The sequence below is a fragment of the Onychostoma macrolepis genome, chromosome 14 (assembly GCF_012432095.1).
Source record: "Onychostoma macrolepis isolate SWU-2019 chromosome 14, ASM1243209v1, whole genome shotgun sequence".
Classification (NCBI taxonomy): domain Eukaryota; kingdom Metazoa; phylum Chordata; class Actinopteri; order Cypriniformes; family Cyprinidae; genus Onychostoma; species Onychostoma macrolepis.
Genome location: NC_081168.1, coordinates 23,749,810 through 23,767,555, shown reverse-complemented (window position 1 = coordinate 23,767,555; position 17,746 = coordinate 23,749,810). Strand labels below are relative to the sequence as shown.

Sequence of the window (17,746 nt, the reverse complement as noted above, 5' to 3'; positions counted from 1 at the left end):
TTCCCTCCATGGCGTGCTGTCCATCCTGATGAATGGAAACAAATCAATCTCCATTTAGGTAAGAAACATTTTATTTACTGCTATTGTTAAATAAAATACAGTTGGCAGTTCACAGGAAGCTCTTTTTACTTCCTTGCACACTTTGTCTTTTTCTTTCTCTCTCTCTCTCTCTCTCTCTCTCTGTCATTTAAATTAAACATTTTCTGATGAACTGTTTAGTTATGTTCAGTTCAGTAACTGAATGTTATCATACAGTATGCGCTGTGCTCCATCTTGTGGTGGTTAGCTGAAACTGTGTCAGAGACACTGCATCATCTTACTGCATGAGTGTGAGTGTGAGTGTGTGTGTGTGTGTGTGTGGGGGGGTGCCCTATATAGGTCTCTGGCTCTCCTCTCCTGCTGCAGCAGTGTGTCACTATGCTTTAAGGCTGGGCTCTGGCCCACTTTTACAGCATTAAAATGCATCATGGGACACAGAGTCTGAATAATGCAATCTCATCACACTGAGTATGTATGACTATGCAGCCTCTTTAGTGCTGCTCATGTTTTATGCATCTACACAGTTGATGTGTTCAAATCAACTGCAATGTCCAAAACCACATACCGGCACAATAACACACATCCTGTTTCTGGTAACACTTTAATAAGGCTAAGTTAGTTAATGCATTGGATACAATGAATTAACAATAAAATCAGTTTTTACAGCATTTATTTTATATTTTTATATATATATATATATGTGAATTATTGTGAATTGTGAATAATTTTAACAAAATAAGAGAGATCATACAAAATGCATGTTATTTTTTATTTAGTACTGTCCTGAGTAAGATATTTTACATAAAATATGTTTACATACAGTCCATAAGCCAAAAATATCTGAAATTATTAAAATAACCCCCTTCAAAAGTTTGAGAACCCTTGGTTCTTACTGTATGTGGATACCTGGATGATCTATGACTGTTTTTTTTTTTTTTGTGATGGTTGTTCATGAGTCCCTTGTTTGTTCTGAACTGTTAAACTGAGCACTGTTCTTCAGAAAAATCCTCCATGTCCTGCAGATTCTTCAGTTTTCAAGCATCTTTTGCATATTTGGACCCTTTCCAGCAGTGACTGTATGATTTTGAGATCCATCTTTTCACACTGAGGACAATTGAGGGACGCAAACACAACTATTAAAAAAGATTCAAACATTCACTGATGCTCCAGAAGGAAACACGAAGCATTAAGAGCCGGGGGTGAAAACTGTTTAAATTTGAAGATCAAGGTAAATTGTACTTAATTTGTCTTCTGAGAAATATGCAAGTATCTTCTGTTGCTTCCGAAAGGCAGTACTAAATGGAAAAAAAATGATATTTCAACAAAATAAGAAAAATGTGGACCTCTTCATCCTGTTCAAAAGTTTTCACCCCTGGCTCTTAATGCATTGTGTTTCCTTCTGGAGCATCAGTGAATGTTTGAACCTTTTATAAGAACCCACGGTGACGCAGGTGTCACAAACACTGGTGATTATCTGGAAAGGTCTTTTTAAAGCATTTTCAACTCAGGAAGTCCCTAAGTGACATATAATGAACACCCAGGTTCAGTCATGTGACAATGTGTGCATTTTTTGTTGCCATGGCAACATTTCCAAAATGGTGTCTTGTCTGGTTAGCACATGTTACAGTGTCAGCAATTTTTAAAAACGCCTGTTTTTGTTACAAGGTATGTTTCAATCCATGCAACAATTCTAATGTTTTAATAACATATCCTATATTACTCTTAACCTGATTTTAATACTTTTCTTGAGCAAATTGATATAAAACAAGTTACAAAGATATTGTGGTGACATATATGTCACATCAGGCTATTAACCTTATAAAAGTAGGTGGAATTTCAATGTGACGTATTTGTCACATTAAGAAAAATGGTAAAAATGAGCTGCTCAATTAATTTAGCTGATTCAATTATTTTAGTGTTATATATATTCTGCTGCTCATTTCAAAGCATATTTTAACAAATCTATGTGCATGTTTAACGTTGACCTACAGTCTAAGGTAGTTATTTATTTTTATTCAGTTTGCACATTTTCAAGTTGTGGAAAAAAAAAAAAAATCTAAAAACTAATTTCTGGTTAAACCATATACCTGTTACATATACATGTTACATAAGAGTTGTTGTAAAATTTAATGGTCACAGTTATGTAGTTTTGAAATATGTTGTGGCAAAGCAAATAAAATGCAAAAACTATATTAATTCTGAAAAAGGTTTTTGTTTTATCTTCCCAGAAATGTAATCATTTTGATGTTGTCATTGAAAGTAAATAAACAGAAAAAAACTTATTTAGCCAAAAGAATTATAAAATTTATTTTTTTTTTTAAATTGAGAAATAAACGACCAATGTAACATATATGTAACATGAAAAATTTATCATAAACGCCCAATGTCATATATATGTAACATTACAGGTCTTTCACAAGGAGGGGTTGTATTTCAAAAACAACTGCATAAACATCTTATAAGTGGTCCATTTGGTATTTTATATGCCCCATCATTTTATTATAAGGAGAAATTGGTCTGGGTTAATAGTTGTGTTTGAGTCCCTCAATTGTCCTCAGTGTGAAAAGGTGGATCTCAGAATCATACAGTCACTGCTGGAAAGGGTTCAAATATGCAAAAGATGCTGGAAAACTGAAGAATCTGCCGGACATGGAGGATTTTTCTGAAGAACAGTGCTCAGTTTAACTGTTCAGAACAAACAAGGGATTCATGAACAACCATCACAAAACAAAAAAAAACAGTCGTGGATCATCCATGTTACCAAGGGTTCCCAAACTTTTGAAGGGGGTTATTTGAATAATTTCAGCTATTTTTTGTCTTGTGGACTATATGTAAACATCTTTTATTTAAAATATCTTACTCAAGACACTACTAAATAAAAAATGACATGCATTTTGTATGATCTCTCTTATGTGTGTGTATTGATGGCCAAAATTGTTAGAACACCTGACAGATCTGAAAACATTGACCTTTTTTGCCTCTAAATATTTATCCACTTTTAACTTTAATGTTTGGTATGCCCACCTTTTGCAGCAATTACAGCAGCACATCTCTTTGGCATAGTGTCAATATATTTCTTGAGAGCTTAAACACTAATGTGATCCCATGCCTTCTGCAACTCAAGCCAAAGGCTTTCCTTTGAATGTAGAATAGATCTGTCCTGTTTATTTTCCAACTCGCCCCACATTTGCTGGATGGGGTTGAGGTCTGGACTTTGAGGGGTCCAGTCCATCATTTTCAATGTTCCAGCAGATTCCTTCTGTCACAGGTAGTTCTGGCAATAGTTCATTTCATGGGTATTGTAATGGCCAATTCAACAAAAACAACTGAAACCTCTTAAATATGCCAAGTGTTCTAACAATTTTGGCCACCACTGTATATATACAGTATATGTTGTATGTTGACAGATTCAAACTTATTGTATAGTGTTAAGGAATTTATTTATTTATTTTTGATTACTACAAGGCTTTGACAATCAGATATGTCTGTTTTGGAGATCACACTCCACTTATTTTTATCCTTTCAAATGTAGGTCATCTGCTAGCATAGACACTAGAATCACATCTGACTGGCTTGATCTTACACATTCCATTATTTTGATTAAATAAGAGGTTTTAGTGTAATGTACAGGAATAGATGCACCTAAAATTGTGTTAAACTCTTGTTAAACGCTATAGAGTAAATGGTGTTATTGGTTGGTGGTAAACTGTAATTGGTAAACTCTGGTTGGATTCACTTTCTGTAATTCTGCATTGTAATTTGATTTCATGTCTCCATTCCTGCACTGAGATAATCACAATGAAAGATTTTTTTTGTTGCACCAACTACTGGCTATTGAGTTTCTGATCAGCAATGACAACCGACAGAACCAGAAATAAAGGTACAAAATCTGTCACTGGGGCGTCAGGTATTAATATCAACCATTTATGTACAAAGGTGTACTTTTTGATAAGCCACCACCCCAGGGGCAGCTTTTTACCTTTATTTCAGAGAGTGTAGCTCACTTTTTTTCTTCTTTTATGCTGGGCAGTCCAGCTCTGCTGTTGTGCTGCTCATTGACTGTGAGAGGTGCTGTTGCCCAGGGAGACGACAGTGAGCAAAGCAAAACAACTGCGTATAGAAGGCATTGCGTCAAACAGCATAGAGAAAAGACGTCGAGCTGTTGTTTGTACATTAGAAGGAATCTAAGATTTGGGATCCTCTTAACAATACAGAAGAGAATAGTTTAAATGTTCGAATATTTGAAAACTGGACGTGTATGACTGTAATTTGCTTGGATTATAAACATTTGGAGGATGCAGGATAACAAAGGACTCCAATTGAGGCGGTGTGTAAAATGGCAAGTAGGATTCTACATTTTCCTTTTATTCGTGCTGAACACCGTGACCGGGCAGATTCGTTATTCGATTCCAGAGGAAATGAGACCAGGATTGTTTGTCGGAGATGTGGCGAAGGATCTCGGTTTGGATGTAAAAAGGTTGGTTTCTGGCCGTGCGCGTCTCGTTATTGATGATAGTAGACAATATGTCGAGCTGAACCGTAAAAAGGACATTTGGTGGTAAAAGAGAGAATAGACCGTGAGCAGCTCTGCGGACAAAAATCTCCGTGTAGTTTCGGTCTTGAGATTTTGCTTGAAAATCCCCTCGAGTTTTTTTCGATCACAATCGAGATTCAAGACATCAATGATCATGCACCCGTTTTTTCTAAGAAAGAAATAATTTTAGAGATTAGCGAGTCCACACCTATAGGCACTATTTTCTTGTTAGACACAGCGACTGATCCAGATGTTGGTTTGAATTCTCTTCAGAGCTACAGTCTGAAACCTACTGATAATTTTGCTTTAAAGCAACACAGTCGCTCGGACGGCAGTAAATATGCAGAGATGGTGTTGCAGTCGCTGCTAGACAGAGAGAAACAGAGCGAGCATTCACTTGTATTAACGGCTATTGATGGTGGAGACCCGCAGCGCTCTGGAACCGTTAAAATAATCGTTAAACTCCTTGATGCCAATGATAATTCACCCATTTTCACTGAAACAGTATATAAAGCAAGTGTAGCTGAGAACGCAGTAAAAGGGATGTTGATAACTACAGTAAGTGCATCTGATGCAGACGAAGGTTACAATGGCAATGTCACATATTCATTTACTCATATGGGAGAGGACGCGGCACACCTATTCCAAATCAATGCAGCCACTGGTGACGTAACACTCACTGGCAGTTTAGACTATGAAACAGTTCAGCAATATGAACTTAATTTGCAGGCTAAAGATCCATGGGGTCTAACCGGCGCAAGTAAATTACTCATAGATGTTGTAGATGTTAATGACAACAGCCCGATTATAACAATGACATCTTTTTCTGGTAAAATACAAGAGGATTCTCCGCCCGGCACAGTTGTAGCTTTGATAAGCGTCCAGGATTTAGATTCCAGTAAAAATGGACAGGTCCGCTTAACTTTAGAACAAAATTCTCCCTTTACAATTAAACCATCACCGCGTAAGTACTACACTTTGGTCACCGATGCACCACTAGACCGAGAAAAAGTTTCCAATTTTAACCTAACATTAGTTGCGTCAGACGAGGGCAGCCCCTCATTATTCAGTAAAATAACTATTTCTTTAGATATTACTGATATTAACGACAATGCACCAGCCTTTAGTCAACACGAATATAAAACCTATATATTTGAGAATAACTCTCCCGGCGTTTCTCTGCTGACTCTTCAAGCAACAGACCCTGACGCAGGGCAAAACGCGCGTATAGCGTATTACCTGGTAGATACAGATGTAAATGGTTCTCCTGTGTCATCGTACTTCTCTGTTAACGCAGACAATGGAATTATCCACGCGGTTAGATCATTTGATTATGAACAGATGAAAGAGTTTAAAATACATGTGAGAGCGCAAGATGGAGGGTCTCCACCTCTCGGTTCAAATGCTACAGTTCTCATTAACGTTCAGGACCAGAACGACAACGCGCCTCAGGTTCTGTATCCGGTCCAGTCAGGTGCTTCTGTGGTGGCTGAAATAGTGCCTCGTTCTGCAGATGTGGGTTATCTGGTGACTAAAGTGGTGGCTGTTGATGTGGACTCTGGACAGAATGCCTGGCTCTCATATAAACTGCAGAAAGCCACAGACAGGGCCCTGTTCGAAGTGGGGCTACAGAATGGAGAAATAAGAACTGTGCGCCAAGTGACAGATAAAGATGCTGTGAAACAAAGACTCACTGTTGTAGTGGAGGACAACGGGCAGCCCTCTCGATCAGCTACAGTCAATGTTAACGTGGCGGTGGCGGACAGCTTCCCTGAAGTGCTCTCGGAGTTCACTGACTTTACGCACGACAAGGAATATAACAATAACCTGACTTTTTATCTGGTTCTGGCCTTGGCCGCAGTCTCATTTCTTTTCATAACATGTTTGGTCGTCATAATATCTGTTAAAATCTACAAGTGGAGGCAATCTCGACTGTATTACAAGTCCAATCTTCCAGTTATTCCGTATTATCCACCTCGTTACGCAGACACTGTTGGCACAGGAACTCTGCAGCACGTTCACAATTATGAAATTTACAGAACCACAGATTCCAGGAAAAGTGATGTTAAGTATTTCGGACCCATCAGTCAAAGTCTGATGAGTGTTGATGCAAGTGGAACCGAAACAATTCCAAAAGAGAAACACAGCGTCGATTGCACTGAAGCGGGCAGTACACTGGTAAGTCTGCACAATGTGATTTGTTTTTTCCCCTAAACATAGCTTTCAAAGGATAGTATACACTAGTAGTCTGCAATGTTGTGAAATGTGAATTATAGCTAAAAGTAACATTTAAACGGCCTGTGCTGTGTCGCTGTCCATGGTGCTGACAATTATAGCCTCGCTTCAATCATTCTTACCCTCGATGTGAATATGATTTAGAAGTATGAATTGTGTCTGTGTGTATATCAGTGTGTATGTGTGTGTGTATATATAAATAAATATATATATATATATATATATATATATATATATATATATATAGTATGAAGGATGTCCTAAAATTGGTTATACTTCACATATTTCGTAGTGCTTTGGTTCATTTTGAACAGCAAGGGCCGCTGTTGATCAGTAAAACATTTTATGGTGTGCTTCGTCATTCAGCAGTCTTCACTCCTCCCCATTTTCTCACTTTGTGGCAGATAAGGGCAAGGCTGCCTCGACATTTTTATTCAGGGTTGCGTGCAGGAGGCACCAAGGTTTGCAAAACATTTTTCATTATATATATTGTTCCGCACGGCATCTTGGACTACATCACAACTTTTTAATTGATTGGATGTACAATTTGTTAGCCTTGTGACTATGGTTCAGTGGGGTCATCGATCTTGGCGATGGAAAATGATGTGGCTGTTATCGATGATTCTTTCTTGTTATATTTACACTACAAGAGGACAGATACGATATTCGATTCCGGAGGAGATGAAGAAAGGCTCGCTCATAGGTAATGTAGCACAAGATCTGGGGCTTGATTTGAAAAGGCTTCGAACGGGTCGAGCGCGTATCGTGACCGGAGCAAGCACTCAGTACGCTGAGCTCAAAACAGACAAAGGGATTCTAGTCGTGAGTGAGAGAATAGACCGAGAACAGCTTTGCGGCGACGTCACGCCATGCAGCTTTAGCTTCGAGATAATTCTAGAGAACCCAATGGAGCTACACCCAGTTACTATTGAAATATTGGATGAAAATGATCACGCGCCTTCCTTTCAGAACAAAGAATTAAAATTCGAAATTAGCGAGTCTGCAACACTGGGCTCACGCTTTTTATTGGAAAGTGCAGATGATCATGATGTAGGCCTGAACTCACTGCAGAATTACATTTTATCGCCTAATAATCATTTTGTTTTAAAGCAACACTCAAATCCAGACGGCAGTAAATACGCGGAAATGGTTTTACAGAAAGCGTTAGACCGGGAGGAGCATCCTCATCTATCTCTGAAGCTGATCGCTGTAGATGGCGGAAACCCGCAGAGGTCTGCCTCTGTTAATATAGACGTTACTGTTTTAGATGCGAATGACAACGCACCTGTGTTTAACCAGACCGTCTACAGGGCATCTGTGATGGAAAATGCACCGAAGGGCACTTACATTACTACTGTTAACGCCACAGATGCAGACGCTGGTTCTTATGGGCGAATAACGTACAATTTCTACAAACAAAAAGGAGCCGCTGCGCAGCTATTTAACATTGACAGCGACACTGGCATTGTTTCTGTTCTTGGAGAAATTGATCATGAAAAAGATACTAAATTTGAACTTACAGTCGAGGCTAGGGATCAGGGTGGATTAACTGATTCGAGTAAAATTGCATTAGAGGTCATTGATGTAAACGACAATGCACCTGTCATTAATACAATGTCTTTCTCGAGCACAGTATCTGAAAATGCTCCTCCCGGTACCACAATTGCAATAATAAATGTTAAAGACTCAGACACTGATGATAACGGCAAAGTCAATTGTTTTATCGAAGGATCTGACGATTTTACAATAAAATCGACTTTAAGAAATTATTATTCTTTAGTCACAAATGTTATTTTAGATCGTGAGAAGTTGTCAGAATATAACATCACTGTCATCGCCACTGATTCCGGAAAGCCGCCTCTGACAAGCAGAAAAACATTTAATTTGAAAGTAACTGATGTTAATGATAATCCCCCAGTTTTTCAGGAGAGTGTTTATAATTCATACTTGCTAGAGAATAATTCACCTGGTGTTTCTATTCTTACAATCAGAGCTCGTGACCCGGACGAAAATCAGAATGCTCGTATATCTTATATTCTAGAAGAAAGTGACTTGGGCGGGTCTCCTGTAGGAACGTATGTTTCTGTTAACGCTGAGAGCGGAGTTCTACACGCAGTCCGCTCTTTTGATTATGAACAGATCAAAAACATTAAAATAACAATTAAAGCGCAGGATGGCGGCTCTCCTCCGCTTTGTAGCAACGTAACCGTGAACATTTTCATTCAAGATCAGAATGACAACGCGCCTCAGGTTCTGTATCCGGTCCAATCAGGCGCTTTTGTGGTGGCTGAAATAGTGCCTCGTTCTGCAGATGTGGGTTATCTGGTGACGAAAGTGGTGGCTGTTGATGTGGACTCTGGACAGAATGCCTGGCTCTCATATAAACTGCAGAAAGCCACAGACAGGGCGCTGTTTGAAGTGGGCTTACAGAATGGAGAAATAAGAACTGTGCGCCAAGTGACAGATAAAGATGCTGTGAAACAAAGACTCACTGTTGTAGTGGAGGACAACGGGCAGCCCTCTCGATCAGCTACAGTCAATGTTAACGTGGCGGTGGCGGACAGCTTCCCTGAAGTGCTCTCGGAGTTCACTGACTTTACTCACGACAAGGAATATAACAATAACCTGACTTTTTATCTGGTCCTGGCCTTGGCCGCAGTCTCATTTCTTTTCATAACATGTTTGGTCGTCATAATATCTGTTAAAATCTACAAGTGGAGGCAATCTCGACTGTATTACAAGTCCAATCTTCCAGTTATTCCGTATTATCCACCGCGTTACGCGGACACTGTTGGCACAGGAACTCTGCAGCACGCCTATAATTATGAGGTTTACAGAACGACCGATTCCAGAAGAAGTGACTGTAAGTTTGTCAGACCTGCAAGTCAGAACGTGTTGATAGTGGATCCTAATTCTACACTGACAGTGCAGCGCGCGCCCATCGATGAAAACATGCTGGATGAATTAGATTCGCCGGTAGAGGTGAGAAATTATTATTATCATTGTTGCTGCTGTTGTTGTTGTGTACTCAATTAATGTAATATGGTAATGTGGTAAACTTTGAAACTTTGGACCTGTGCAGCATTCTACTCATTTGTCTTTACGTGTTTGCGCTGAGTTTGTATATATTTCAGCACCTCCTCAGTGGACAGCGCTGCTGTCGATTTACATCATTTTTTTTTTTTTTTTAGTTTTTTTTTTCCTCTCTCTTACTTTAAATGTACGTGTTCTGTTAGTGCTTATTTTGGACTCTAAGGGCCGCTGTTGGTCAGTGAAATACTTTATGTGCAGTAGGCTTGCCTCACAGTAAAACATAGCACCACCCCATCAGTGCGCGCTGTGACGCAGCAGACTCCTGTTTCATTCGTTACGGGTTGGTGAGACGGTGACTGTCTTTTTTCTTCCAAACGAATACAAAACATTTTTGTAATCCTGCCTTGGAATATTCTTCTATCATATTGGAATATTAATGGTGAACTTGCTTGCCAATCAGTATGGCTGTTAAGGATTTTTATCAAAGTGGATGCACTCGATGGCGTGTTTTCTTCCAACCGCATTGGCAAGTATTGTTTTTCATCTCGTGCTACATTCCTTTTGCCATCTCTCAAATCCGCTACTCCATACCTGAAGAAATGAGTAAAGGCTCGCTTATTGGTAATGTAGCACAGGATCTGGGGCTCGATTTGAAAAGGCTTCGAACGGGTCGAGCGCGTATCGTTACAGGAGAAAGCACCCAGTACGCAGAGCTTAGAACAGACAAAGGGATTCTTGTCGTGAGTGAGAGAATAGACCGAGAACAGCTTTGTGGCGACATCACACCATGCAGCTTCAGCTTCGAGATAATTCTTGAGAACCCAATTGAACTGCATCAGGTAACTGTTGAAATCATAGACGTTAATGATAATTCTCCTGTATTCGAGAAAAGTACAATTAATTTTGAAATAAGCGAATCTGCGACTCCTGGTTCTCGCTTTGCATTAGAAAGTGCATATGATGCTGATGTAGAATTGAATTCATTGCAAAATTATGTTCTCACAAGGAACAATTATTTCGTTTTAAAACAACACTCAAATCCCGACGGAAGTAGGTATGTCGAAATGGTTCTTGATAAAGCTTTAGACCGGGAGGAGCATCCTAATCTATCTCTGCAGCTGATCGCTGTAGATGGCGGAAACCCGCAGAGGTCTGGCTCTGTTAATATATATGTTACTGTTTTAGATGCTAATGATAATGCGCCAGAGTTTAACCAGACAGTTTATAGGGCGTCTGTGATGGAAAATGCACCGAAGGGCACCTACATTACTACCGTTAATGCCACAGATGCAGATAGTGGGTCAAACGGACACATTACGTTTTCCTTATCTGATCTGAAAGAACATTCGAGAGGTATTTTTAGCATTGATCAAAACACTGGCTTGGTGTCTGTTTTAGGAAATATTGATTTTGAGAAAGACAAACGTTTTGAAATTAGAGTTAAAGCGACAGACCAAGGAGGGTTGACTAGTACAAGTAAGCTTGTAATTGAAGTAGTGGATGTAAATGACAACGCGCCCGTAATCAACCTCATGTCTCTCTCGAGCCCCATAGCAGAGGATGCGCCTCCAGGTACAACAATTGCAGTGGTTAATATAAAAGATTTTGATTCTGGGAGAAATGGACAGGTTACGTGCTTTATTAATGAAAACCTTCCATTTAACATCAAATCATCTCTCTCTAACTATTATAATTTGATCACAGATGCTTTCCTTGACCGTGAAACTCACTCAGAATATAACGTAACAGTGACCGCGAGCGATTCAGGTTCACCTGCACTTTCGAGCTCAACGACACTACGCCTTAAGGTTTCTGACATCAATGATAACGCACCAATTTTTGATCGAAGTAGCTATTCAACACACCTTCTTGAAAATAACGAACCAGGTCTGTCCATATGTAGTGTAACTGCGAGAGATTTAGACTGGAATCAAAACTCCAGAGTGTCGTATTTTTTAGAAAATACTCAAGTTGGTGGAGCGCCGATTTCCTCTTATGTGTCCATAAACTCAGAGAATGGTGTAATACACGCAGTTCGTTCATTTGATTATGAGCAAATTAAACAGCTTAGTTTCGTTGTAAAAGCGCAGGACGGAGGCTCTCCTCCTCTCAGCAGCAACGTGAGCGTGAAAATAACGATTCAGGACCAGAATGACAACGCGCCTCAGGTTCTGTATCCGGTCCAGTCAGGCGCTTCTGTGGTGGCTGAAATAGTGCCTCGTTCTGCAGATGTGGGTTATCTGGTGACTAAAGTGGTGGCTGTTGATGTGGACTCTGGACAGAATGCCTGGCTCTCATATAAACTGCAGAAAGCCACAGACAGGGCGCTGTTTGAAGTGGGCTTACAGAATGGAGAAATAAGAACTGTGCGCCAAGTGACAGATAAAGATGCTGTGAAACAAAGACTCACTGTTGTAGTGGAGGACAACGGGCAGCCCTCTCGATCAGCTACAGTCAATGTTAACGTGGCGGTGGCGGACAGCTTCCCTGAAGTGCTCTCGGAGTTCACTGACTTTACGCACGACAAGGACTACAACGACAACCTGACTTTCTATCTGGTCTTGGCCTTGGCTGTAGTTTCGTTTCTCTTTATCGTGTCTATCATCGCCATACTGTCAGTCAAATGCTACAGATGGAGACGGGAGCGGATGTTTTACAAATCTGGAGCGAATCTTCCAGTTATTCCGTATTATCCGCCTCTTTACGCAGACGTAGGGGGCACAGGAACTTTACAGCACGTGTACAATTATGAGGTTTGCAGAACCACTGACTCCAGAAAGAGTGATCTGAAATACGGCAGACCTTGCAGTGAAAGCATCATTAGTCTGGACAGCAGCGGAACACAGACACTCACGCATGCTCAGAGAGAAAAGCCAACCAATCAAGATTTCGATGATCAGGTGAGATTTATTTATTGGTATCTGTTAGAAGTTTTTTTTCTTCGTGTATGTGTGTACATATATGAAATCTGTTTGTGGAACTATTGTTATGTCCACCGTTGCTTGCGTGCTTTTCCGTAAACACGCTTTTTTGTTTGGTACCAAGTAATTCTCAACAAAGTGAAACTACACCCCATTTTGTCGTTTTAGATAGTTATCATAAGATTTATGAGTAATATATTCATTATATAAAACCGTTGTGTAGAAAATGTCTTGATTCACTGACCATGGTGCTGAAATACTGTCAGTGGGATGTTCCTCCTTATGACAGTCCGTTTTTCTCCCTTAGAAAAATATAGTTTTCTCATGTTGCTTATATTTTTACTTATCATTTTGTAATTTGTTTTTCGTAATTTTATTTTATTTTATTTAATTAGGCATGCATGACAATTTAAAGACTAACCAACCGCACATTTCTGTTCTAGAAGTTTATTGCAGTCCAAATGTATGTTAATTAATGTATTTATATTGTATATATTTATATATTATTATATACTGTATCTTTTTTTACTTTTGAAATGTTTATATTTTATTTTGATTCGTCGCGATTGGAACGGCAGACGTCTGAAATAATAATAACAAGAGGTATACGTGTATTTTTTTTTTTTTTTTTTTATTTTATTTTATTGTAGTTCGTCAGACTGGACTCATAGTGCCGCTGTTGGTCAATATGTCAGTTTAGAGAGCAGATCTGCTGCAGTTCCACCCCCATCATCTCCATATTATTAGAGAGAGAGACAGAAGCTGAGAGCACAGTCTGAAAAGAAGGCAAATCCCAGAGATAATGTATTTATTATAATTTTTTTAGGATTTACAGATTTTATTACCACTTTTCACTTTGGATATTTTTATGCTTTCCTTCAGCTTTTTGGATTCATTTGTTTTCTGTCTTAATCTTCTCTTCCGTGGTCTTCAACAAAATGTCGGACAGAACAATGGCGCGGCAAGTACTGCTGTTTATTTGGTTTCTCTCTCTCAGTTCGGCTCTCGGTCAGGTCAGTTACTCTATTCCTGAGGAAATGGCGAAAGGCTCTTTAGTCGGGAACATAGCGCAGGATTTGGGTTTAGATGTAAAGAGACTGACATCTGGTAAAGCGCGTATTTATACAGGAGACAGTGCTGAATACATCGAGCTGAATAAAGAAAGAGGAGTCCTCCTTATCAAAGAGAGAATAGACCGAGAGGCGCTATGCGGACAGACAACGCCTTGCGCGCTACATTTTCAGATTATTCTCGAAAATCCTATGCAGTTGTACCGCGTTACAGTTGAGGTCACAGATATAAATGACAATGCACCGATGTTTAGTAAGAGTGAGATGACATTCGAAATAAACGAAATGTCCTTAGCAGGAGCCAGATTTATATTGGAGCGTGCTATTGATCATGACGTCGGTGGAAATGGTCTGCAGAGTTATTCTTTAGAACCGACAGATAATTTTGTTTTGAAATTTCAGAATCTCCCCGATGGAAATAAAGCCATCGAAATGGTTCTCCAAACGCCCTTAGATCGAGAGAAAAAAGATCATCTCTCTTTACTTTTAACAGCATTCGACGGAGGCGAGCCCCAGATGTCCGGTACAATGAAGATACATATTACAGTTTTAGATGCTAATGATAACGCACCCGTGTGTTCACAATCCGTATACAAAACTAGCATAGCTGAAAATTCTCCAAAAGGCACAGTTTTAACTACGGTTGACGCTTCTGATGCTGACCAAGGTTCAAATGGTAAAATATCATTCTCCATTTCAAGTACTGCGGACAAAGCGACAAATATTTTTGAAATAGATCCTGATGCTGGTGTTGTAAAGCTTTTCGGGGGCATAGATTATGAAACAAGTAAGTATTATCAAATTGATGTGCAGGCACGAGATGAAGGCGGTCATACGGATTCGTGTAAAATAATTGTTGACGTTATTGACACAAACGATAATAATCCCACTATTAATATTATTTCAAAATCAAGCCAGATATCAGAGGATTCAAAATCTGGCACTGTTTTAGCAATATTAAATATTCAAGACGTAGACTCGAATGAAAGCGGAAAAGTTAATTGTCACTTAAATGAAAACGTTCCATTCGTCATTCAGTCGTCGCCCGATGGGTTCTACAGTTTAGTCACAGATGGTGATTTAGACCGAGAGCGCGAGTCTGAGTATAACATCAGTGTGACTTGCGCTGATGAGGGCGTGCCCTCTCTCTCCAGCAGCGTCACTGTCTCCTTACAGATATCAGATGTGAATGATAACGCGCCTGTCTTTGACAAGAGCTCGTATGAGGCCTCCGTTCAAGAAAACAACACACCGGGTCTTTCCATATTCACAGTCAGAGCCAGAGACGCAGATTTTAACCAGAATGCCCGTGTGTCTTACATACTGGAGGATTCGTCGGTTAACGGAGTGCCCGTCTCCTCGTTAGTGTCCGTTAGTGCTGATAGTGGAGTCATACACGCAGTGAGATCTTTCGATTACGAGCAGATCAAATATTTCCAGTTCCGCGTAAAAGCACAGGACGGAGGCTCTCCTCCTCTCAGCAGCAACGTGAGCGTGAAAATAACGATTCAGGATCAGAATGACAACGCGCCTCAGGTTCTGTATCCGGTCCAGTCAGGCGCTTCTGTGGTGGCTGAAATAGTGCCTCGTTCTGCAGATGTGGGTTATCTGGTGACTAAAGTGGTGGCTGTTGATGTGGACTCTGGACAGAATGCCTGGCTCTCATATAAACTACAGAAAGCCACAGACAGGGCGCTGTTTGAAGTGGGCTTACAGAATGGAGAAATAAGAACTGTGCGCCAAGTGACAGATAAAGATGCTGTGAAACAAAGACTCACTGTTGTAGTGGAGGACAACGGGCAGCCCTCTCGATCAGCTACAGTCAATGTTAACGTGGCGGTGGCGGACAGCTTCCTGAAGTGCTCTCGAGTTCACTGACTTTCCGCACGATAAGGACTACAACGACAACCTGACTTTCTATCTGGTCTTGGCCTTGGCTGTAGTTTCGTTTCTCTTTATCGTGTCTATCATCGCTATACTGTCAGTCAAATGCTACAGATGGAGACGCGAGCGGATGTTTTACAAATCTGGAGCGAATCTTCCAGTTATTCCTTATTATCCGCCTCTTTACGCAGACGTAGGGGGCACAGGAACTTTACAGCACGTGTACAATTATGAGGTTTGCAGAACCACTGACTCCAGAAAGAGTGATCTGAAATACGGCAGACCTTGCAGTGAAAGCATCATTAGTCTGGACACCAGCGGAACACAGACACTCACGCATGCGCAGAGAGGAAAACATATCAATGAAGACTTTGGTGATCAGGTGAGAATTTTAATTTAGAGTTTGTGTAGCAGCTAACAACTTTTTTGACTGCAAAAGCATTCAAACCGTATATATATATTAAATGTTTCCAATCCAACAAGCAAATTGATTCTCACACAATTAGTCTGTCATTTTCATGACGGCATCGTTGGTGTAGTTTGACTTATTTTCCTTCTGTTTATTTTCTTGTGTTAATTTTTCAGATCTAATGTGGTATTTTTGATTATTTTGTATTTCTTTTGTTACATTGGTTTTAGCTTTAGTGCTTTTAATGCAAGATTTGGCCCATTGCCAGTTTTACCTGGTCATGTATGCGTACTTCAACCTCCTTTATGTAACTTTCCCAAATTATTTGTGTTTTCAATCACTTTCTTTAATACAATACATAATTTATCAAGTATTAGGTGTGATCCCCCTTTTTTTGCAGTCTGTGAGATGTATGTGTAGTTATGTGATTCTAAAAATATTTGGTTGGTTAAATAATCTTAAGAATCACGTGTTGATACTTTAAGACATTTCCGGTCTTCATAAACGCCTGCAATGACCATCTTTCTACTCTGTTAAGTGGTTTATCTGCCTTATCCGTATTTTACAGTTTTAAATCCACAATGCGTTTTTGAAGACTATTTTGAGTATCTTTCATATATGCTTGTGAACACCAGCATAACTCAAATTCAAATTCATGGTAACTGGCCGTGGTGCTGAAAGTTTCAGTCTTGGATTCTTCTGCCTACTTTTTTCCCCCACCTCCCTTCGTTATATCTTCTGGAACTTCTGCGTCCTTCCAGTCTCGCAATATGTTTAGAATTTAAAAGTATCGTATTCGTTCATATTTATATATTTCAAGTTTCTCTCTACTATTCCATTAAGCGCACACTTAAGTTTGTGCTAGTTCAATTCCTAGTCCTTTTCACTTTTATTTTATTTATTAGTTTATTTGTTTGTTACTTTTATTATTTGTTTAAAGGAAATCATGCAAACATGACTCATTTTTAAATAATATTATGTTGACTGACAATCGCAACGGATGTATTTTATTTTTACAATGTGGAGTTAATTCTAAAACATGTCTCGTAGTGTAGGGAAAAAACTGCTCTATTAGGTTATTTCTGTAGTTCATCAGACTGGACTCTTAGTGCCGCTGTTGGTTAATATGTCAGTTTAGAGAGCAGATCTGCTGCAGTTCAGCCCCATCATCTCCATATTATTAGAGAGAGACAGAAGCTGAGAGCACAGTCTGAGGAGAAGAGACAACACAAATCACAAAGATGCTGTTTTTATTATAATTTTTGGGGAATTACAAATTTTCTGTTTCATAATTTTGGATATATACACCATTTCATCCAGTTTCCAGGATCGATTTATTTGCTTTCTGGCTTAATCGTCCATTCCGTGGTCTTCTGCAAAATGTCGGACAGAACAATGGCGCGGCAAGTACTGCTGTTTATTTGGTTTCTCTCTCTCAGTTCGGCTCTCGGTCAGGTCAGTTACTCTATTCCTGAGGAAATGGCCAAAGGCTCTTTAGTCGGGAACATAGCGCAGGATTTGGGTTTAGATTTAAAGAGACTGAAATCGGGTAAAGCGCGTATTTATACAGGAGACAGCGCGGAATACATCGAGCTGAATAAAGAAAGAGGAGTCCTCCTTA

The 17,746-nt window shown here is 39.7% G+C and overlaps 1 protein-coding gene and 2 pseudogenes across 9 annotated transcripts in view; all 3 read left to right on the top strand.

Annotated features, from left to right (window-relative positions):
- The window catches only part of LOC131553664 (protocadherin gamma-A11-like), a 165,336-nt gene that overhangs the window by 68,712 nt on the left and 78,878 nt on the right, over nucleotides 1-17,746 (top strand). The window contains exons 1-2 of one of the 9 annotated variants that reach the window (XM_058798501.1): nucleotides 10,199-12,741; nucleotides 15,908-15,992. The exons of 7 other annotated variants lie outside the window; for them this stretch is intronic. In XM_058798501.1, the coding sequence (XP_058654484.1) occupies nucleotides 10,303-12,741; nucleotides 15,908-15,913 (2,445 nt within the window). In that variant the 5' untranslated portion in view covers nucleotides 10,199-10,302 and the 3' untranslated portion in view covers nucleotides 15,914-15,992. Of the gene's footprint in view, nucleotides 1-10,198; nucleotides 12,742-15,907; nucleotides 15,993-17,746 lie in introns of those variants that run through there. One more of the 9 variants, XM_058798492.1, reaches the window with a different exon arrangement.
- On the top strand, nucleotides 13,416-16,116 carry LOC131553668 (protocadherin beta-16-like; annotated as a pseudogene).
- The window catches only part of LOC131553682 (protocadherin gamma-A5-like), a 4,425-nt pseudogene continuing 3,784 nt past the window's right edge, over nucleotides 17,106-17,746 (top strand).